Below are 21,945 nucleotides of genomic sequence, written 5' to 3'. Positions count from 1 at the left end.
GTGCCCGCCCGTCTCAGGCAGGGAGGTCTAGTGGACTGAGCTTGCGGCTAGGAGCCAAGCTCTAATCCCAGCGCTAACACCAACTCCTGTTGTGGTTTCTCTGTGCCTCTATTTCCCCATCAGTAAAATGGGGAAAATAATTAGAGCTGGTTGGGAAATGATGCAGATGCTGAGCTGCCTCTTGTTGGGGAGGGTTAGCGATTTACCTTGAGGATGGAAACGGCCACCTAAACGCTCATCATCTGTTTATCTGACTCTGCTCCTGGGTTAGGTATTCGGAGCAGCTGTGACCAGCGGACCTGGGGGAAAGCCCCCCTAGGAGAACCAGGCACTTTGGGGTCCCTGTTCCCATGCAGCATGATGGCCCTGAAGATTTTCCGCTGCCCAAGCTGTGACATGGGCTTCCGCTCCAAGCACCTGCTGGACAAGCATGTGGAGAAGTTCTGCATTGGCCGTCAGGCAGCAGGCGACTCCTTTGCTCTCAATGCCAGACACAGGGAGCAGCCGGGCCTGCAGGGGAAGAAGATGCCCAGGAACACAGACCCTCCAGACCACACGGTAATCAAAGCCCTTTCCTGCATCAAGGGCTGGTCTACGGGGATGTGCAGCTAACCAGGCAGCCACTGCTAGGGCAGACTCTGAATGCTGCCTGGTGTGGGAACACTGGGTTGTCCTGCCAGCAGTGCTGCTCATTGCCTCCCCACTGGTAGCTAGACCCCAGAAATATGGCAAAGAAGTGCCTTGGAGGGAGTGTGGGGAGGTTTTCTTCCCAGCATGCAGCGTGGGAAATGTCTTTGGAGCAGGCCCGAAGCATGAAAAGAGGGAAGGTTCTCAAATCCCTTTCTCAGCATGGTGCACCCGGCTGGGCTGGGCTTCTTCATCATAGACTTCACTTACTGCACTGGGAACTCTCTCAGCCCTAAACCAAAACACGGGAGGTGCCGAATCCTTAGCAAAGAGACTTTTGTCAGCTAGATTTTTGAGTTCAAGAGGAGTTAACAAAACCAAAGAGCTTAAAACCATCTGGCTAAAACTCACTCGCCCTCTGTCAGGTTCTCCTTTCTCAGAACTCGTGCGGTCATAAACCCAGTAGCTTTCCAGTCATCCGTAGAGTTTTCCAGGGCAGAAGAGACCTGAAATTCTAATGTACAATGCAAGCAGGAAAAAGCACACTTTTCTGGGTGGGGGTGGGACCTTCATACATTAGGGAACAAACCCCCGAACTTTGGGGATAAATCATGAACCAAAAAAGGGCACAAACTCTGTTTTTTCAGGTAATTTTTCATCTTGATTTAGTTCTAACAGTTCTGGAGCATTGGTTTCTCTCATCTGTTTAGAATCCCAACTATATCTATAAAATGATGGGGTCTAAATTAGCTGTTACCAGTCAAGAAAGAGATCTTGGAGTAATTGTGGATAGTTCTCTGAAAACCTCCACTCAATGTGCAGCGGCAGTCGAAAAAGCAAATAGACTGTTGGGAATCATTAAGAAAGGGATAGATAATAAGACAGAAAATATCATATTGCCTCTATAGAAATCCTGAGTATGCCCACATCTTGAATACTGTGTGCGATATAGTCGCACCATCTCAAAAAATATATATTGGAATTGGAAAAGATTCAGAAAAGGGCAACAAAAAGGATTAGGGGTATGGAGCTTCCATGTGAGGAGCGATTAATAAGACTGGGACCTTTCAGCTTGGAAAAGAGACGACTGAGGGGGGGATATGATTTGAGGTCTATAAAATCATGACTTGTGTAGAGAAAGTAAATAGGGAAGTGTTATTTACTTCTTCCCATAACACAAGAACTAGGGGTCACCAAATGAAATAATAGGCAGCAGGTTTAAAACAAAAGGAAGTATTTCTTCACACAACGCACAGTCAACCTGTGGAACTCTTTGCCAGAGGACGTTGTGAAGGCCAAGACTATAACAGGGTTCAAAAAAGAACTAGATAAGTTCATGGAAGATAGGTCCATCAATGGCTATTCGCCAGGATGGGCAGGGATGGTGTCCTTAGCCTCTGTTTGCCAGAAGCTGGGAATGGGCGACAGGGGATGGATCACTTGATGATTACCTGTTCTGTTCATTCCCTCTGGGGCATCTGGCATTGGCCACTGTCGGAAGACAGCATACTGGGCTACGTGGGCCTTTGGTCTGACCCAGTATGACCGTTCTTATGTTCTTAATGTAATCAGGGGCTGCCTCACTGTGTGTATGTACAGCCCCTAGCACAATGGGCTTGAGCCCTCTGGGAGAGGGTTTCCTCCCATCCCCTCCGTGTGTGTTCTCTCCCCTGCTGAGGGGACAGTGCGTTCACCAGCAGGCAGCCTGTGGAGACCCTGTTTTGCACTCAGCCGTCGGGAAAAGAGAAAAGCTGGTCTGCTAGACCTGCACTCTCCTCAGCTCAGCACTTGGCAGTGGGTGTGAGCCCTGGCACGAACCAGCCTTGGAAAGAGCCGTTCGCTCCCCAACGGAAACCTATTGTTGCACCAGGCTTGTCTGCTGAGTTGCTAGGAGATGGCGGCATGTAAGCAAACAAGTGGGTAATCCAGCCCTGCCCCCTCCCGGTCCATTCCCCAAAGCCTCCTGCATTTGAATTCCGCGGGCTGGGTGCAAATAAGCAGGACAGACTCCAGAAGGGATCCGGATGCAAATAATCCCTCCCCCCTCTGATTCCGTTGTCATAGCTTATATTTCTACAGGGCTGTCCACCCTGAAGTGCTCTATAGCTCTGTGGAAAATGCAGCCACCTCTGGGGTGGCGAGTGGTGGCCAAGTAGTATACGCTGCCAAAATTCAGCACTCCTCTCCAGACACTGTTCTCGCTGCAGCGGGTACCCCATGGGCTCTCTAACGTTGATGCCGGGCAGACAGCACCAAGATTCAGAGCTCGTCACAGCTCTTAGATTGTCTGCAAAAGATGTTTCTCACTGATCTTAAAACAAATGGGTGTTCAGGTACCTTGCTGGGTAGGCACGATAAAAGGACCTAAACAAGCTGTAGAATTACCACGTCCGTTCCCCAGATAATTGCTGGTCGCAGCCCCACAGGCTGAGCGGTGCTGGTAGAGAAGCAGACAGGTCTAGTGGTCTGAGTGTTGACCTGGGAGCCGTGAGCTCCTATAGATGTGTCTGTCTCACTGGGGTTTTTATACTGGTGTCCATCCCTATAGGAATTGGATGCTTCTTAAATTCTAATCCTGGATCTGACACTGACTGGCTCTGTGGACTTGGATGACTCACTTACCCTCTCCATGCCTCAGTTTCCCCACCTGTGAGGCAAGGATAATGGTAGTTGCCCACCTCACTGTGGGGCATTGAGAATTGATGAACGTTCATAGGGGGCTTGGAAGATGCTATACTGGGCTCTATGCTGCTCTTGTGAGAGGCTGAGCCCGTTTCACAGGCTTCCCAGCACCTCATCCCTGCCGCCCACTCCCATCACCAGAGCTTCCTCCATACAGCTTCCACTTCCTGCTGCGAGCAGCATATCCCAGCGCAGGAGAACATGTGACTGTCACTTGGACATTCAGCCCGTCCCTAGTCCTGAAGGGCCTCCTGGGGGCATATAGATATTGCAGAGGGGCATTCACCTGGTGTGTTGCATTTTTGGGAGGCGGCCTGGCTGGGGGGTGGGACGGGTAATCAAATTTCGCTATTTTGCCCCAGCTCTGAGCTAAAGCAGTGACCCCTTTAGGTGAGAACGGGGATCACCCTAACATGCAGCTGGCCACATGGAAACGAAGCCGGAGATTTCCAAAGGCAGCGGTTCTCAGAAAGTGGTGCACGTATCCCTTACCTGAAATCCTGGCCCTATTGACGTCCGTGGCGAAACGCCTCATTGACTGCAGGGGGCCAGGCCCTCGCCCCTGGCGTAGGGGCTGCGGCCAGGTGGCTCGAGGAATGGTTTAAAGCAGCGGTTCTCAACCAGGGGTCTGGGGCCGCCTCGGGGGCCGCGAGCAGGTTTCAGGGGGTCCACCAAGCAGGGCCAGTGTTAGACTCGCTGGGTCCCAGGGCAGAAAGCTGAAGCCTCGCAGTGTGGGGCTGAAGCCCAGGGCTCCCAGTCCTGCCACCGGGGGCTGAAGTCGAAGCCTGAGGCACTTAACTTTGTGGGGACCCCGTGGCGTGGGGCCCTGGGCAATTGCCCTGCTTGCCACCCACTAATGCCGGCCCTGGCTTTTATATGCAGATAAACAGTTGTTGTGGCACAAGTGGGTTGTGGAGTTTTTATAGCATTTGTGTGTGTGTGGGGGGGGGGGGGGGGGGCTCAGAAAGAAAAAGGGTGAGAACCCCTGGTTTAAAGTACAGTGTCAGTAAGAATCCATTAAAGCTGCACAGATCCAAGTCTTGGAGGTGGTAGACCCAGTGCAGGGTTTCCCAGGTCTTAGTCTGAGACCTGCTGCTCCAGGCGATGTAGCTCTGCTCCCCCCCACGTGCGCACACGTTAATGGGCCCGTGCGTTTGTCGCTCACCTGTGCTATGCTCCTTTGCTTTCCGCTCCAGCAGCGGCAGCTGGGCGACCCGTGGGTGAGGAGAGTCCGTCTGGGACAGCAGCCGCAGGACTTCCTGAGCGACCGCGAGAGGAACCTTCTCGGAGGCTATGAGCTTAAAGGGAGCCCCTCAGACAGCCGGGCCTTGAGGAAGCTGACTGAGGAGGTACTGAGTGCAAGCGATGGTGACGGTTGGGCTGGAATTCGGAGCCTCACCCTCCGCGGTTCCCAACCACAGCTCCTCCGTGCATCCCATAGATCCCCATTCCAAGGGTCCATAGACCGAATCGGGGGATGGGATATGGAGGCTTCTGGCAATTGAGCATCCTGTGTGGGTGAGGGAGGCTGCTGCCCCTTTCCACACGCTCCTGGGATGCAAATCTGAGTCCTGTGCACTTCAAGGGCTGTTCAAAAGCAGCGCATTGAGGGGAGAGTTTCACCCCACCTGGCACAAACTCAGGAGTCACCAGTGCTGCTTTGCACGCCACAGCACCGGGTGGATGGGGGAGTGACCCTTTGTGTTTCATGTACTGTGTGCCGGGTAATATCACGAAAGGACTCCATGCCTGTAAAACTAAATTAGCTCTTTATTAAGAGCACTATTTACAGAGGTGCTGCAACTGCAGCAAAGTATTCCAGCCATGTACACAAGGACTAACGGCCTGGTGCTTTTTCCAAACTCTTCCCTCCTGCAACCTGTGCTCCTCCCTCTGAGTTCCATGCAGGTCGCTACACTTTGCCTCCATAAATGTGGCCCTGGGTTCTTGGCTGATGTATTTTGTGGTTCCGGGGAAATCATGGGGTGATTTGAAAAGCTAGCAAAAGACCCTTGACATTTCTAGGGACATGAGATAACACTGGGGTGTGTGTGTGTGGGGGGGGGGGGGTAAAGATTCAGTCACTTGTTTTGTACCTTTAAAGGGTCTTCAGGGTTAGCTGAGTTATTTCTGTCACCAGCACCTTTGAAGGGGTTTAATGCATCAGCAATCCCTAGCTACCTCTGGGTCCCTAGCCTAGCTTTTGTATTGTGGGAGGGAATGTCTGTCAGGATGTGATCACTTCTGTTTCTTTGAACAGTTCCACAAACTGAGAATGTCTCTGGAGGACACTGTCCCTACTCTCCAACCCTTGAAGCCAGAGGTAAACCCAAGCACGCGGCGACTCTGTGACTTGGAAAATATGCAGGGAAGGGGAGGCAATTAGAACCCGTGCAGAAGAGGGTGGAACGCCTCGGACATTGGGATACAGAGAGAAGGCTTTTGGTCACTGGTTCAGATCCTGCCCAGGTCTGCAGGGGCCTGAAGTCACTCCTGTCGCTCTAGCGACAGGTTTACATATGTACCTAGTTAAAAGTTGGGGGCCAGCAGATGTGGCTCACAAACACGTAGCATAGACCCGGGGTTTGTGGACCCAACAGCCTTCTCTCAGTGGATGGTGCTGAAGCCACTCTAGGGTGTGAGAGAGAGGAGGTTATTGGCAGAGCAAGGCTTTCGGCTTTAAGAAAATCCCCAGGTCGTGAGAGTTGGCAACTCTGCAAACTTAATGAGACCCACAGGTAGCTAGAACTGCCCCAGTGCGTCCCGTCCCGCCTTGTTAGCTGAAGGGATGAGCCTCGCGCTGAACCCTGATTTTACTGGCTCAGCATGGAGAGCAGATTCCAGAGCTGGGGACCCTCCCCCCACCTTGCTCCCAGCCTCCTCCTGTTTAAATCTGGGCCCCTAACCCTGTGTTGCATGTGAACTGGGCAGACAGCACGTCTGTCGCCCTTCCCTGGCTGAGCCAGTCGAGGGCGCTCTGAGCTCGTCCAGAATGGGGTCATCGTCAGCACCCCATGGGCTCCTCCACCCTTGCACGGAGGTTGACTTGAACTGGCTCCTGTTGTTGTTGTTCCTTCTGCTCCTGTGGGCTTTGCTTGTCCTCCAGGAGGATGCCAGCCGTCGGATTTCCCACCGGCAGGGGTACAGGGAGCGGCTGCAGGAGATAGCAAAGGCGCACGAGCACCAGATGGCTGATATCCAGGCCAGGAACCAGCATCTGGAGCAGCAGGGAGAGGGTAGGAGGAGGGGAGCATGCACATTGCCCCTACGCTGAATTCTCTCCCCTTCATACTTGTTCCCATTTAGCAGTGAGGCAGCGAGCCTGGAGCATCCTGGGAGGCAGGCGAATGCAGACAGGCAGCCTTGACGCTGTACATGGGCTGACGCATGGTTCCCATTGGCCCGGGCATCCCAGAGAAGAGGGGGATGTCACTAAATGGATGGGAGAACCCCACACCCACCGGGTAGGGTCACACACCCCTGCTGGGTCTCCAGCAACCAGAGCCGCCTTCGGCGTCCAGGGATGTGCTGGAGCGAGATCCAGATCCAATCAGTTGGGAGGCAGGGAGACCGGACTGTGTTTGTGATGTGGCCTGGCAGAGGCGCGGGGATCCTGCTGGACCGACTGGCATCTCGTGCGGTGAGGCTATCCCTGTGTCTCCTGCAGAAATCCGCAGGCGCCTGTCGGAGCTGGCCCTCAGCAACTCTTCCAGCACGCACGTCGAGCAGCTGCTGCTGGAGCTGAAGGCCCAGGAGGGGAAGAACCAGCTGGCGCTGGATGCTCTGAGACACCAGATTGGGCTCATGCAGGCTGCAGACACGAGGTGAGGACCCAGCAACCCCCCAGCCTAGTGTGGGGGCAGTATGGCACTGCTGGGGAGCTGGGAGAGCCCCCCGCCACGCCCTGCTCTTTGGTCTCTTGATCCCCTGGCCTGGCAGGAGGTGTCTCTCTCGCTTCTAGGTGGAAGGAAGAGCTGGTGTTGCTACCACGGGGAGGGGAGGGGAGTGGGGCCGATGCTGTGATCTGTCAGCCTGCAGCATCGTGATTCCCCATAGCACAGTCTCGCACACAGACCCCCTAGGAGCTTACCGGGCCCCAGGATACTCCAGAGAGTTAAACGGTGCTGGAGAAGGGACGGTCACAAGTAGAACTCCATTCCAGGAAGCAGGCGCATGGACCTCATGGGCCCAGCCTCGGGTGCTGATGGTGGGTGCCCCGATCCTGGACGCTCCCTGGGCCCTGAGGCTCCTGAATTGCTGTGTGAGGTGTCGATCTGAGCCCAGCTGTGGAGTTAGGGGCTCTCCATGGTGAATGAGGGGAGCTCTCAGGCACCAGGCTGAATGCAGAGGGGGAAGGGCCTCACCCTCCAGCTGGGATCTGAAAATACACGGAGAGGGGGACCCAGGGGCTGCTCCAGGCAGTGGGAGCTGCGGAGGAGATGGCCTCGGGCCTGCGTGTGAAGGGACAGGTGCGAGGTGAGGTCAAAGCTAATGATATAGACGGGGAGGGAGGTGTCTCTAGGCCATACTGGTTTTTCTCTCTCCTGTCCACCAAAGACTCAGAGATAATCCCAGGGACCTTTGGGCTCCTTAGTGTTTCCTGTCTCAGGGCAGCTCCTGCTGTGGGTTTGATGTAGGAGATGGGGCCAGAGGGGAAGCGCCGGTGGGGAGCAGCAACCCAGGTAGATCTCGCTCCCCGCCCTGCTTTGGTTTCATTTTCAGAAGCAGGTTGGAGCCAGACAGCCGTACCAACGCAGCCGGGGCTGCGGAGAAGGTGGGCGGGAAGGTCTCCATCAGTCTCATCCCATTCCCTCCGGCTGCCGGGCCCCTCTCCTCGGAAATCAGGTGCGCACAAGCCCAGCTGCCAGCGTCTCCACCAAAGCAGCGGGGGCCCAGGCCGACACAGCCCTTCCGTAACTGGGGCGTCCCTGGTGCAGTTACATGGGGCCGCTCCTGCTGTGGATCTCGGGAGGGAGAGATGGAGATGGCCTTCGAGGTCCCGTCTAGCCCAGCATCTGGGGGCTAGGCCGGATTGGCCCTTAGAGCCTCCAGTTTAATGGCTCTCCACTAGGATTGTGTTGGGTCTGGGGTGGGGGTGCACGACGTGGGGCTAGAGAAAAGCACAGCTCGGGTGCCTGTGAGGGGGGAGACAGGCGGAGGGACCTCTGGGGCCCCTATGGCCACGCACACAATGCCGCAGTGAGGACAAGCAAAAGTGAACTGCCCTGAGCAGTGCCACAGCGTCCCCGCCAGGGGTGGGGGACAGCCACGCTTCAGCACCCGCCCATAGCTGCATGGAACTGCCTTCAGAGCGTTGACATCAAGGGCTGTTCGCTGCCTGAATACCTCTGGGCCTCACGGACAGGGCACTGGAACCCAGCAGCTAAGGGGTTAATAAGTCTCTGTGTGCCTGTGTGCTGTCTCTGCTCTCTGTCTGTCCCCACCTCCCTCTGTCTGTCTAACTGCTGTGGGGGGTGTCTGTCTGTCTGTGCTGTGTCTCTGCCCACCTGCTGTGGGGTTGTCTAGTGTCTGCTGTTGCTGCCCATCTGTGTGTCTGCCTGCCTGGCTCCTCGGCTTGTGTGTCTGTCTGTGCCTGCCGGGTGTGGGGGTGTGTGTGTGTGTGTGTGTGTGTGTGTGTGGGTGTGTGTGTGTCTGTGCCTGCCTGCTGTGGGGATGTGTGTGTGTGTGTGTGTGTGTGTGTGCGCGTGCCTGCCTGCCTGCTGTGGGGATGTGTGTGTGTCTGTGCCTGCCTGCCTGCCTTGTGTGTGTGTGTGTGTGTGTGTCTCTCTGCCTGCCTGCCTTGTGTGTGTGTGTGTGTGTGTCTCTGCCTGCCTGCCTTGTGTGTGTGTGTGTGTGTCTCTGCCTGCCTGCCTTGTGTGTGTGTGTGTGTGTGTCTCTGCCTGCTGTGTGTGTGTGTGTGTGTCTGCCTGCTGTGTGTGTGTGTGTCTGCCTGCCTGCTGTGGGGATGTGTGTGTGTCTGCCTGCCTGCCTGCCTGCTGTGGGGATGTGTGTGTGTGTGTCTCTGCCTGCCGTCTGTGCCTGTGTCTGTGCCTGCCTGCTGTGTGTGTGTGTGTCTGCCTGCTGTGGGGATGTGTGTGTCTGCCTGCCTGCTGTGGGGATGTGTGTGTCTGCCTGCCTGCTGTGTGTGTGTGTGTGTGTGTGTGTGTGTGTGTGTGTCTCTGCCTGCCGTCTGTGTGTGTGTGTGTGTGTCTCTGCCTGCCGTCTGTGCCTGTGTCTGTGCCTGCCTGCCTGCTGTGTGTGTGTGGGTGTGTGTGTGTCTGCCTGCTGTGGGGATGTGTGTGTCTGCCTGCCTGCTGTGGGTGTGTGTGTGTCTGCCTGCTGTGGGGATGTGTGTGTCTGCCTGCCTGCTGTGGGGAGGTGATTCAGTTTGTGTCTGAACACTGTCAGCTTTGCATTTGCGGGGCTGGGGCGGGGTATTTTGTACCTATTGAGGCTCGGGCTGGGGTTGGGGTTGCGCTCAGGTAGTCAGAGCATGTGTCACCCCTGGCTGAGAGAGGCTCCCTCAGTGCAGGCTGCCAGGAACCTGACTCCATTCTGCTTCCCCTCAGAGCCCTGCACCTGGCCTACCTGCAGGGCGGGGGGAGCGACCCTGCCGTTCTGGCGCAGATGTACGACCTGCAGGTGGAGGCCATGGCGCTGGAGAGGGCGGCTGGGAGGCAGGAACACAAGGAGCGGAAGAAAAGTAAGTCCCTCCCGCCCCTCCCCCAGGGACCCCTTGGGATGGGGGTTGTTTCAGGTGTCTGGAGCCTGGGATTAGCGCACTCAGGTGCAGCATTAATGTCGCTTTGCACCTGAACAGCTGCAAAGCACTAACCCCAGAGGCCGCCGCACTCCTACCTAGCAGGCAACAGGCCCCATGAAGCCAAGGACTCGGGTCTGAGTTCGAATCCTCCCCGCCGGCGCCTGGCAGTGGAAGGTGCAAGTCCCTCTCGCTGCCCCCAGCACAGCTCTTCCTGTGTGTAACTTTGAGCGCCTCCCCCTTGCTGTGATTGCAGAACACCAGGCTGCTGGCGTGGGCCCCCGGGGCCTGGACGCAGAGCTGCTGGCTGTGGAGCTGGAGAATCAGCGGCTGGAGGACGAGCTCTTTAAGCTGAAGATGCAGAGGGATGAGAGGAGGGTGGATGACGGTAGGCAGGGCATGTCCAGCCTCTCTCTGCAGCACGGAGCAGGTGGCGCAGAGGGATCCCCGTGAGAGCCTGAACGGAGCTGGCTCTTGGTGGCATCACAGTGACTGCAGCACAGTGGGGTGTGGGGTGAGAATGCACCAGTCGCCTCGGTGATATTGTGGCCAAGAGCTGCCAGCTGACGCCGCATCTCGGCCTCCATTCGGAGCTCACAGCAGGCTGCACAGCTAGAGGGATCTCCTAGTTCGGCTCCGTTTCCATAACAGTACCAATCCCAGGGTGTCCTGGAAATGTGCTGCCCTTTCCCCTGGGCTGTCAGCCATCCCTCTGCACTATTCTGCCACCTGCCGGGGCTTGGCCCGGTGTGGTCTGCATCCCCCTCCCTTGCTGGCTGCGGGTAAATGTGCAAATACACTAGCCATCACTTCTGAACGTGACACCAACCCGCCCCTTGCCAGGGCGCCAGGATTCAGCACCCGGCTGAGCGAGGGTGTTCTGGTCACTGCTGGTGTGTTCCTTGTGTGGTGCCTTGCCTTGATGCTTTGATAGCGCAGCGTGCTGGGAGAGGGGGCTGTTAATGCATCCTGAGATGCATGTGGTGTCCTCTGCAGACACCACACAGAGGGAAAGAACCTACTACTGCTGCCAGTTATTGGTGTCACTCCCTCAGCTCTAGTGGTGGAGGCTTGTGCTGAAGGTGCCACGGTGAGTCCTTGCCAATGACCCATCGTGTGTGGGGGGGTCATTAAATAAGCCATGGTAATTATTGTACACAGCTCCTGCTGGCGGGAGCCCCCCGGCCTGCTGTGCATATACTGTAGCTCAGATGTTTTCCAGTTACACGTCTCGTAAAACACCAGCCAAGTGCTATGTTAATTAACAGCAGCCCTGTTGCGGGAGCTGCTGGCCCGATGGCTCTGTCCAACGCCAGGGGAGGGAGCTGATATTGGTTGCGGTAGGTGCTGTGCTCTCCTGTCTCCTGCCCATCACCCCTGATGCCATGACAGGGCACCAGCTTGTGGGCAGCTCACGACTGTGATAGTGAAGGGAAGCTGCAGACATCTGCAGTAGGGCAGGTGCCTGGCTGGGATGGGTGTCCCTGCGCATCTATTACTGTTTCTTTCCCTATCCCTGCTGCCCCAGTCACTGTGACACCTGCTCACCGGGTACAAGGACATGAAGGGTCAGTGACCTCCTTGTAGGTCCCTTTCCTTGCAGCCCCACGCCCCCCGCTCAGTTTCATACATCGCCCTGCCCTTTGGTGGAGAGAACAAAGGGGAGGAAGGACTTGCTGGCCAGAGAGTTGCTGCCTCCCCCGTCAAGGAAAGGCGGCTGCCAACAGATGAGATTGTGCCGTGCTCCTGATCTCCTGCAGCTGGGAGCTCTGCCCCAAGAACTCCTTGTGTCCAGCCGTGTGAGCGTTCTCCTGGGTGCCGGGCGTGCTGGGGTTGCGGTACCCTGGGGGCAGTGTGGGGGGAGCAGGGATCCGTCAGGTGGCAGCCCAGTGAAGATGAATGAGGAACCAGCGCAGTGAGTGGGGCATCTGGGCTGCTCCGCTCCCCTCCCTCCCTTCCCCTGTGGCCCGGGTGGACCAGGACCCATGATGGCACCCTGCGTTCAGGCAGCGCGGCTGCTTGGCAGTGCGCCTCCCCTCTGCTTTCTGGCTCCTTTCCCCCAGGCGCTCTGGACAAGGGGCTGGCGGAGCAGCAGCGGGCGCACGCAATGGAGATGGCTCAGCTGCACGCCGAGGTCGGGATGCTGAGACGTGAGGCAGAGAGGGTGCAGCCACGACGGGCTGGGAGGAGGTCGCCACCCATGCTCCCACCGCCAGTGGCCCCACCCCTGCCACCTCCCCCGCCCCTGCCTCTGCCAGGCCTGCGTGAGCTCCCCTTCATGGTGAGTCCTTTCCCTGGGGACGTGGGGTGGGGCCCACAAGGTCTTCTATTGCCTTGGTAGCTGACTTTTAATGTCTCCGGGAGCCACGTACGGGGCTGAAATAATCCAGGATTTTTGGGTCTTTTTCTTATATAGGCTCCTATTACCCCCCAACCCCCGTCCCGATTTTTCACATTTGCTGTCTGACCTCCCAAGTGCCCAGACCCGGCATGTGCTAATAGTTCCCATGGTGCTTTGAGTGTCCTCTAGCGGTAGCTGTAATTACAGTCCTGCTCACTACAGGAAATACTGCCTGGGCGGCATGATCCAGAGTCCCTCACAGGAAGCTGGGTGTGACTGTGGGTTCAGGACACCTGGTGGATGGTTAGCTGTAGACCCCAGGGGTGTGTCTGTCCTGACGCTGACAGCTACACCCGAACCCCACGTGTGCACAGCATGCCGCTTGTCTCCAGGTCCCCACATGGCAGGTTAACATCTGCATGGCCAGAAATGTGACGGTGTCATTGTTCCATCCACCCTGCCCCCAAAGACGTTTTCTCCTGCTGCCAGCCCCGCAGAGCCAGCGCAGCTACAGCAAAGCGAGCTGGGTTTCCCTCCCCTTTGGGCTGCTAGGCGCCCAGGTGCAATGGTGATGGGCGCTGTATGAGCACATAGGTCAGATGGAGGCTGACGATGCTGGTGTGAGAGAGGCTCCAACTTCTTTTTCAGGGTCAGGTGGGGTTTGTGGCAACGGGGGGTTAGAAAAAGCATCTTTTGATTCATAACGCTGAGCTGATTGGTTCTGGAATTGTACAGAAGGCTGGGAACTGAAAGTACCACTTCCACGGGTCATTGTTGTGATGGTGGCCTCAAGTCAGCACTTAATCATGGGCTTAATGTTCAGCGAGTGAGTAGAGGCATTTAAAAACTAAACTGGAGAATGTACGAGAACACCAGAAGGAACAATCCCACTAGATCACATACTTAACCAGTCTCTTCTTTCTCTGACCCCGATTCGCCCTCTGGCAGGGCTGGGGCTCTGTGGGCAACAGGTGAGTTCTAGTAGTCACGGCCCGGCGTCTGGCTGATCTGTGCTGCTGTTTGTGATGCACGGGGGCCAGTCTGGAAGCTCTTCACGCTATTTCTGCCTGTTGCAGGACCGAATGGGACCTCAGACCCATCTCAGCAGATACTTGCTGGACCCTCCCGACGCTCTGGGACCTGCTCCGTATGACCCAGCGTACGTGTCTTGTCATTGGCCAGCCACCCCTATATCCCATAATCCTTTGCTGCAATTCCCACTCTGCTTTGTAGGAGGCGTCGGGAACTGGCCATCATGAGTTGCCCCGGGGGGGTTGAGAACATGTTGACCAGCCTGCTTCAGCAGGAGAAAGGCAACAGGGCACGAGAGAGCTGGTTCGTGTCTCCCCAGCAATAACCGTTAACAATCCCTGTTGTAAAACTGCAGCTGCTGCTCTCCACCTCTGGAGGAAGCCAGGCATCAAATGCTTCCTCTGTGTAGTAGGGTCATTGCAACACACTCTCTTCAAATGCTGCTGCTGGCAAATGACCCGCCCTAGCAGGGGGAGCTTCCACCAGATACCCAGGAGCTTTTCACTGTAGTTAACATCTGCCTTCAGGAGTGTGGCCTAGTAGCTAGAGCAGAGCTCTGGGTATCAGGACTACTTGGTTTTATCACCCAAGCCACTGCTCCGCTCTGTGCCTCAGTTTCCCCATCCAGCGATGCTTGTGCAGTGCAGAGGGGTCTCCTCACCTGTCTCTCTGCCTCCTCTCCCTCCCTCACAGGGCCGGCTTTGTGATATTCTACGACTTCCTGCTGGGCTTGGACCCTACCTTCTTCCAGGTTTGCCTGGTGGCTGGGCTTTACCGTAATGGGCAGGAGATGGGCAAGCCAACCCCTCTCCCTGTCGCTTACTGCCAAATGGGCCAGTCCCCACCGTATGTAGTAGATGGGCAGAGAGGCAACAGTGCAGTCCTATCGGCTAAGCAGCCGGTCCCAAGGTGAGCTGCGTTGGCAAACTCCTGCCGCCTTCTTCCTGAATGTATGGAATGAATTAACCCTCTTCTTCCTGCCCTGCTACACTCAGTATCTCTTTAATGGTGGTTGGGAACAGCTGGCCAAGGAACACTTTCCCTCCACGGACAGCATTGCAAAATCAGCTGGGTGTCATCTGCTTTCCCTTCCCTTGAGCATCTGGTGTTGGTCACTGTTGGAAAAAGCACCCCAGACTGGGGGGGGGGGGCAGTGGTTTGATCTGCGACGACAGACCCTGCGTTCCTTTGTGCAGCATTGCACGGTGGGCTACAGCAGGGGTGCCCGAGCTTCGTCCCACCGGGCACTGCCGCCCTGATGATTGGCTAGGTTAGCGTTCCTAGGCCGAGCGGCTAGTATGCCTTTGCTGACCTGGTGGGATTGCAGTCCCTGTTTGAGAGCCCCAGCCAGGTGCGACGTGAACGGATTAGTGCTGTTTGGGATGTTGCGAACACGCAAGAGGCTGTCGATTACCGTTACCCAGAAACCGTTCCCCCTGCTTGGTAAATGTGTGTGGCACTTTAAGAACCAGCCCCAGTCCCTGCCCTGGAGAGCTTACGCTCTGAACCAGGCAATGCACAGAGACCAGCTCTGCCAAGGGAGGCCGTGAAGCGGCTGCGGTGAGGAGGGAAGATCTTCCTGCTTCTCTGTCCATAACGGCTTCCCTCGTCCCCGCCGTCCAGAGTCCGGCCCTCAACGTCCATCGCTCTGGTGATAGAGCTGCAGGCCTCTGGGGGCTTTGACGCCTACGGGCAGGAGATCCAGCGCCTGGCCTCCCGGGGATGGGCCAAAATCAACCTTTTTGACCAGCTCCATCAGCTGATCAGCGGGCGATGGAAGATTCTGGTCCGGTTGTTTCCGATGCAGCCGGGCCTCACAACGGAACAGCTGAATGGGATCCCTCAGGTGAGTAGGGCCTTCCTGAGATCCAGGACACCTCCCCTTCCCCCTCTGGGTCATTCCCTCCTCGTTCTGTTGCCTTCGAGGTCAGTTAGTTATTCGCTTAAAGCTTCAGCAAAATCCCTGCAGCCCTTACTGGGCTCGGCAAGTGTGGAAAAAACAAACGCTAGCCCTGTTTTTAAGACGGGGCTAGAGCAAAAAATGGTGGATGTCTGAAATGCAGAACAACCTGGCTACTCCAGGCCTTGCATTGTCCAAAGCCAAGTGATGATCCCTCTCCAGTCCCAGACCTGACCTCTGGCTCCTCCCACAGGCTGGCAAGACGGAGCTTTACCTTCGGGTGGTGAATGCGAGAGACGCCGACATGCAGTCGATGGCCGAGATCGACCCTGGCAACGCCGCCATGTACCAATACCCTCCCACGGTGAGCAGGAGCCCTCGTGCGTTTGATGCCTGTACACCACCCCGCTTAGCCTAGAGCGGGAAGCGTGAGGCTAACCCGTGCCCACAAGGGTTCGTCTCCTCAGGCTGGGTTCCTTGAAGTGTAATAAGTGCTCTGGTCACAGGGTTTGTTGCCGGCCTGCAATGGCACATTTTCCTCCTGGATTTCACTCCCCAGCGCTGCCCATTTCTGAGAGGTGCTCGGCTTGCGGCCCGGACTCCACCCTGCGTACATGCGCCTCAGGGGCTCGCTCCCAGGCAGGTGTCGGAGGGTAGACTCCGCGCAAAGCCTCCTGCTATTGGAGGTACAGTGAGGTGCTCTGTCTCCCTGCAGGGTCTTTCAGATCCAGGGCTCGGAGATTCAACCCCGGCTGCCCAGTGACTCCTCGAACGGCATCATGTCACCCAGGCAGCTTTCTCCCCTCCTGGCCATGTGGCATCTCCAATAGACGGTTATTTCTGCAGCAGGAGTGGCCCCTCCAGCCTGGCTGCTTTCTGTAATTAATGTGCGTTCTTCTCTTGATTACAGGTGTCCAGTCGCACAGCGCCCCCTGCAGGCAGCCTTCCAACCCAACGCCCTTTCCACCCTGCCCCCACCAGCCTGTACCTTTCTGCTCCCCCTTACACTGGCTTTGTTGACCCGCCTCCTATTCAGGAGCAGCCTGTCCAGCACAAAACTAGTCAAAGGTGAGAAAGGGGATGTTCCAACCCTTCCCCCCATTCCAGGAGTGGCCCTCCGGGAATGGGATTTCCCTTCCCCTCACCCTGAGTCAGGAAAATGATCAAAATGTAGTATTAAAAAGGGATGGAAAGACGCATAAACACAGCCCAAGAGTCGTGTGTGTGTGTGTGTGTGTGTGTGAGAATGCGCATATGTGGGTTTGTAGAATACATGGCACTACGGGGTGGTGAAAGGGTTTTATCAGCGCTCCTTTGGGGTGGCTGCATTACTCGTAGGTGACAAGCTCATCTGAGAGTTATGGGACCAACCCAAACAAGTTTTAGTAATAGACCTGAGTATTTGTATTGCGGTAAGGTACACAGGCCCCAGGCAATCGGAGCTCTGTTGTGCCAGGTGCTGTACAGATGGCTCCAAAGAGAGGTCCCTGGCCAAAGAGCTTATCACCCAAATAGACAGAGATGGACAAAGGGCAGGAGGTACTGGTCCATGCCACACTCCTCTGTTCTGTGCATGCCTCACCTGTTGCAGAAAAACTGTTTTTTAGGAATTGTAATGGGACTATTTCTTGTATCCCTCCACTTAAAAAGTCAGGCACCACAGAGGATACGTCTACACAGCAAAAAAGACCCGTTGGTAGCAAGAGCCCAGGTCAGCTGACTTGGGCTTGCACTGTGGGGCTAAAAACAGCCGTGCAGATGTTTGAGCTGGGGCTGGAGCCAGGGCTCTGAAACCCAGGTAGGAGGAAGGATCTTGGGGTCCAGCCTGAGCCCAAATGTCTACACTGCAATTTTTAGCCCTGCGGCGTGAGCTCGGGTCAGTTGACCAGATCTCTGAGCGCCGTTGCTGTGTAGACGTGCCCTTCGTTACCACAACTCCCTCTGCGCAGGCTCGAGGGGAGCGAATAATGAAAGTGAGTAAAATTCAAACACCCCCAGAACAGTTCTCCTAGATATAATAGCCAGGGGGTTAAAGCCGGATACCTCAGGCCCTTCCAGGAAACCTGCCTTTCCCAGCAGAAGCAAGCCCCCGTTTCCAGCCTGCCTGGCCCCAGATATCCGACATTAAAGCCATGGCGTTGTTTGTCTGCAGAAGGTGTCCCTGGGGTAGAGCTAAATGTTGCCCTGCCTGGGCCTCAGGCAGGGGGAATTTTGGAGTGGGAGGAGAGAGGCGTTTCTACATTTGAGGCAGGAGAAGGAAATGCCTCTCTGGTGGGTTGGTTTTGTAAATGTGAGAGGAAGTGCTGGGGAGGGGGCAGAGTGCAGGTGAAGGGGGCAAAAGGGCGGGAATGTTAGAAGCATTTCAGCCAGCATTTCAGGGAGGACTACTTTTCGTATCCTTCCGCCTGTAACATTGAGAATCTTTGTACCACGAGTCTGTCTGTATTTGCAGGGTAATGAGTGTAATTTTTTAGGATTCACAGCTCAATCCAGCTGCCATTGACGTCAATGAGAGTTTTGGCTTTGAATGCAGTGGTAGCAGGTTCTGGGCCTTTGCACTGTGTGTTCTGTGAATGGTTTGAATGTGTCTTTTTTGGGGTCGCACTATGAGTTTGGTTTTTTTAAAGGACCAATTTTTTTTTTTCTTTAAAGGCCTTTAAATCCAGGTGCCCAATTTTTCAGCCATTTGCACGTGTAAATGATAGAGGCTAAAACCCAGCACTCATGATTGCAGGCAAAACACCCACGACTGGCAACTTTGCTTGAGCACAGACTGCGGGTCAGGCCCAGATTCTGTGCTCCGACAGGATTAGCACATGGCATGATGGGTACATTCTGTCATTTGCATGTGCAAATGCCTGTCTAGGTTTATTTGGTCCTGTCTCAGCACAGGGGGCTGGACTAGATGTCCTCTCAGGGTCCCTTCCAGCCCTGCATTTCTGTGGTTCTATGACCGTGCATACTAAGCAGTGCTTGCCAATGCACAACGCCTGGCCTGGGGCAGCCATGCTTAAAGAAGGAGCCGCAGATTCATTACCAGCTTGCAAATGCTGCAGACTGTTTTTTATCCCAAGTTCAGACTGCTTTTCTGTTCTGAGCAGTAAACATCAGCAGCAAGATCCTCAGCTGGTGTTAAAGATCAATCTGCGTAGCTCCTGGCTCTGCACGGCCATGCATTTTCCTCTGGTGGGGTAGCGCCTCCCCCCACCCATGCTTTGGAATTTGCTCCCCTCGCTTGCTCTGACAGTGCTCAGGTTCCTTGGCCTTCCCAGCACACGGAGAAGCCCCCAAGGCTCTCTCCTGGGGATACCGGCGCTGAAGGTAGGGGCTTGGTATTTTGGGGGTCACTCTGACATTAGGTTAGGATAGACCCTACCCATTGGCTGTGTGCGTAGATTTTCCATGTGGGCCTCCAGGCATGTTCTGACGGGCGTGTGAATAACACCAGTAACGAGGGGTCCCGGGTTTGTGGGATCCCAGCCTGGGGAGAGTCCAGCTCCTCTTTCTCACCTTTGGTGGTTTTGGCCCCGGCTGTCACTGCTTAACAAAAGCTGTCTCTGATTCTCCGGGGTCTCTCTCTGTCTGATGCTGACCTGCTAATTTCTCCTCCCTGGGCTCTCTGCTCGGGGTGACCCTGTCCCTGATCTAAGCGTCCCCACCTTTGCTGCGTGCCTTCTCCCAGGTCATCTTTGTAGCTTAGCAGCTAGTGCCCTGTCCTTCCAAGCACACGTGGGCTGGGTCTCATTAGCTGCCCTGGTCCTTCCCACCTACATTGGCGGGGGCAGCCCTGTCCTGGCTCCGTAAGGGACCTCCCGGTTACCCTTCTGTCCTGCCTGGGATGGAAGGGGCTGTATAAATAGCCACCACGTGATGATGCCGGAAACGTGGCCGGTGCTAATTCAGTGAGCCCCGCATTCTGCAGAGCAGCCTGCATATCCCTCTTTCCGAGTCTGCCCCATAGCCCTGGCCCTCAGCAGGCCAAGGGTTCAGTGCCGTCCCGATGGGCCATGCCATGCCAGCAGCACGTCCCTGGCTTTCTCTTTAATGTCCCCGCCACCACCTACGAGCTGCTGACTCAGGGAGGGAAGCACAGGACAGTGCCAGGCGCCCTGACGCCAGCACACACCCTGCGGGCCCCGCATATCCTGGACACTGTACTGCAGCCAGCTCAGACGCTCCCTTCTTCCCATCCCCCTTTCCTCCTCTCCCCCCCCCCCTCACTTTTGGGTCCTGGCAGGACCCCAGAAGCTCAGGGATCACAGACCACTCCAAGGCCCTCGCAGGTAAAGACTGTTGGATTGTCTGGTTCTTCCCGTTGGCCGCCTGTCTTTCTCCGTGCTGCGGGTGTCGCAGCAGTAGCTGTGGGGCCGGGGACAGTTACGGGCCGTGCTGTAGCATGGTCGTTCTGTGGGGCTGCTGCTGCTCAGAGCTGATCCCCACGCACAGCCTGCCCCTGTTGTTCGACAGGTGACACCAGGTGCCCCTCAAATACAGCCCTGGAAGGGATGACGAGGAGGCTGGCTGCTGGCCGCCCTTGCCCCTGGTTTGGCATTCGCAGGACCCAGGTTGCGCAGCTGCAGGCCACGAGGCCGGCGTCTCTCGCACTGGCCTGTGTCGGTCCCGTTTGGGTAAGGGGAGGTGGCCCAGAGCATAAGGCCGTGGGAGAGTGGCCACTGAGCTCTCCAGGCCCTGAAGTGAGACAGGGAAGGGGGCTGGGGCCTTTCACCACTAGGCCTCTGGTCCATCTGTGCCCTCCTGGCTCTTGGAGGGTCTCCCCCAAGCCCCGCTGCTGAGCCAGCCCTCCCCTCGCGAGGCTGCTGCAGGGCCCAGCACGCAGCAATCAGTAATCAGGCCGAACCCTTCCAGGCGTGGTGGAGCAGCCCTTCGGGGCGGGAAGCTGACGGAGGCCCAGGAACGCAGGGTGCAGCCCCAGCAGGGAGAGCCCAGGAATGACGACGACGCGGGGAAGAGGTTGGGGTTCATCGTAGACCGGGTGAAAGGCGCCCCGCTGGGAGACGGGGTCCTCAGGCTGACCGGCTATCACCAGAAAACGGGGCAGGTAGGACTCACCTCTGCATCTGAACATGGTCACTCCCAGAGTGAATGCACCAGCTGCTGGATCCCCAACCCCCTGGAGCAGCTGGTGAAGGACTCCCACCGGGAGCGGACGCTGTGTGCCTGGGGAACGGAGAGTCTGAATGTATCAACTGCACCCCCCAGCCCCTGGGCCAGGGCTAGAGAGGAAGGTGCTGAAGAGAGGGATTATTTCCAGGTCAGATGGGGCCGTTCAGGGGCACCCCGCACTTTGCTAGCTCTAGGCTTTCCTGAGAGGGGAGAGGGGCCCATTTGCCACCATAGGGCATAGAAGGGACAGCAGTTCCACCGCCACAACCCCGGCCTGTTGGGCTCCAGCCCCATTTCATCCCTGCTCTGGCCCCTCCACCATTCAGGTGGGAGCAGATCACTTGCAGGGAGCTATTGCTTAATCGCTCCCTGTTGCTGCTCTGCAATGAAAACCTGCTCCGCAGTCCGGCGCATCACTCAGGACTTTACGGCTTCCCCTTGTTAATAGGTTTGTCTGTCTGTCTGTCCAGGTGATCAGCGCCAGGAACTCCGGGATGACTTGCTACGCGACCCCTGTGAGATCCAACATTAAACTCGGCTACTTCCTATTCGGGGAGCAGGAGGTAGCTTGACAGAACTTTGGGGTGTCACTTAAGGGGGGGATCCCCAAACTGAGGATTTCACAAGATTGCCCTGAGTCCTTGGCCACAGAGAGAGAGCAGGGGAGCCCTGGTCCAGATGGGTCCAAGCCGCTGAGTCCAGAATCAGTGACACAAGTTAAAATGACGCCCCCACAAGCTGAAGAGCAGCTGGGGAGAGTTCGGTACAGCTCTGTTTGCCTTCCCTGACCGCAGCAGTCAGCCCCAGCGTGTGGGGTGTCTGGGAGCCTGAGCTCCGTCTGGGCTGCACAGGGGCAGCCTGTTCCATGGGACGGCACCCCGATGGGTGTAGCCAGCAAAAGGAAACGTGCACATATTGATCGCTGCCCCAGCCTGCTCACAGTACACCCATAATTCCCCATGCCTAGTACCCACAATGCACCTGTCTGACCCATTGCCCCGGCCTGCTCACAGTACACCCATAATTCCCCATGCCCGGTACCCACAATGCACCTGTCTGACCCATTGCCCTGGCCTGCCCACAGTACACCCACAGTCCCCTAATGCCTAACCCTGCCAGACCACTGGCAATTTTGCCCTATTCTTCCGTTGCCTATTCCATCGTGCCCATAAACCCCAGGCTGCTTGCAGTCTCCCCTTAGTGCCCCGTAGCACACCGCACGATCTCCGACGCAGGGTGCAGAGAGACCCAGCCGTGCGTACTGGAGTTATTAGGTCTAATGACGAACAAAAAATACAACACCTGGTCCCGAGGTCTGGTTGCTGCAGGAGGTTGGGGTGTATTTGCAACAGGGGGACAGACGTCTGCTTCCTCTGCCCACAAGCCCATTCCTTCTGGGTGGTACCCACACGGTGGGCCCTGGCATGTGGAACACCCTTCTCCCCAGCCCCCAAGGGCAGCTAGAACCATGGCGGCGGG

At 56.6% G+C, this 21,945-nt stretch overlaps 1 protein-coding gene across 1 annotated transcript; it reads left to right on the top strand.

Moving 5' to 3' along the window:
* The first annotated feature begins 357 nt into the window (after positions 1–357).
* On the top strand, positions 358–16,414 carry CCDC17 (coiled-coil domain containing 17). Its single transcript, XM_065409269.1, has 13 exons — positions 358–558; positions 4,506–4,658; positions 6,416–6,545; positions 6,977–7,133; positions 8,032–8,154; positions 9,879–10,012; positions 10,326–10,457; positions 12,133–12,350; positions 13,487–13,569; positions 14,136–14,351; positions 15,066–15,288; positions 15,596–15,706; positions 16,253–16,414. Exons 1-13 carry the CDS (start codon positions 358–360, stop codon positions 16,412–16,414), a joined length of 2,043 nt encoding a protein of 680 aa, XP_065265341.1.
* Positions 16,415–21,945: the final 5,531 nt, after the last annotated feature.

Source organism: Emys orbicularis, chromosome 8, assembly GCF_028017835.1.
Source record: "Emys orbicularis isolate rEmyOrb1 chromosome 8, rEmyOrb1.hap1, whole genome shotgun sequence".
NCBI lineage: Eukaryota > Metazoa > Chordata > Testudines > Emydidae > Emys > Emys orbicularis.
The sequence above is the reverse complement of the archived record's forward strand: the minus strand, read 5'-3'. Positions and strand labels throughout refer to the sequence as shown.

Coding starts and splice junctions, on each gene's coding strand:
- CCDC17 (XM_065409269.1), top strand. CDS start 358: ATGATGGCCCTGAAGATTTTCCGCTGCCCAAGCTGTGACATGGGCTTC. Junction 4,659..6,415: donor TGAGGAAGCTGACTGAGGAG/GTACTGAGTGCA, acceptor CTTGTCCTCCAG/GAGGATGCCAGCCGTCGGAT. Junction 10,458..12,132: donor TGAGAGGAGGGTGGATGACG/GTAGGCAGGGCA, acceptor CCTTTCCCCCAG/GCGCTCTGGACAAGGGGCTG.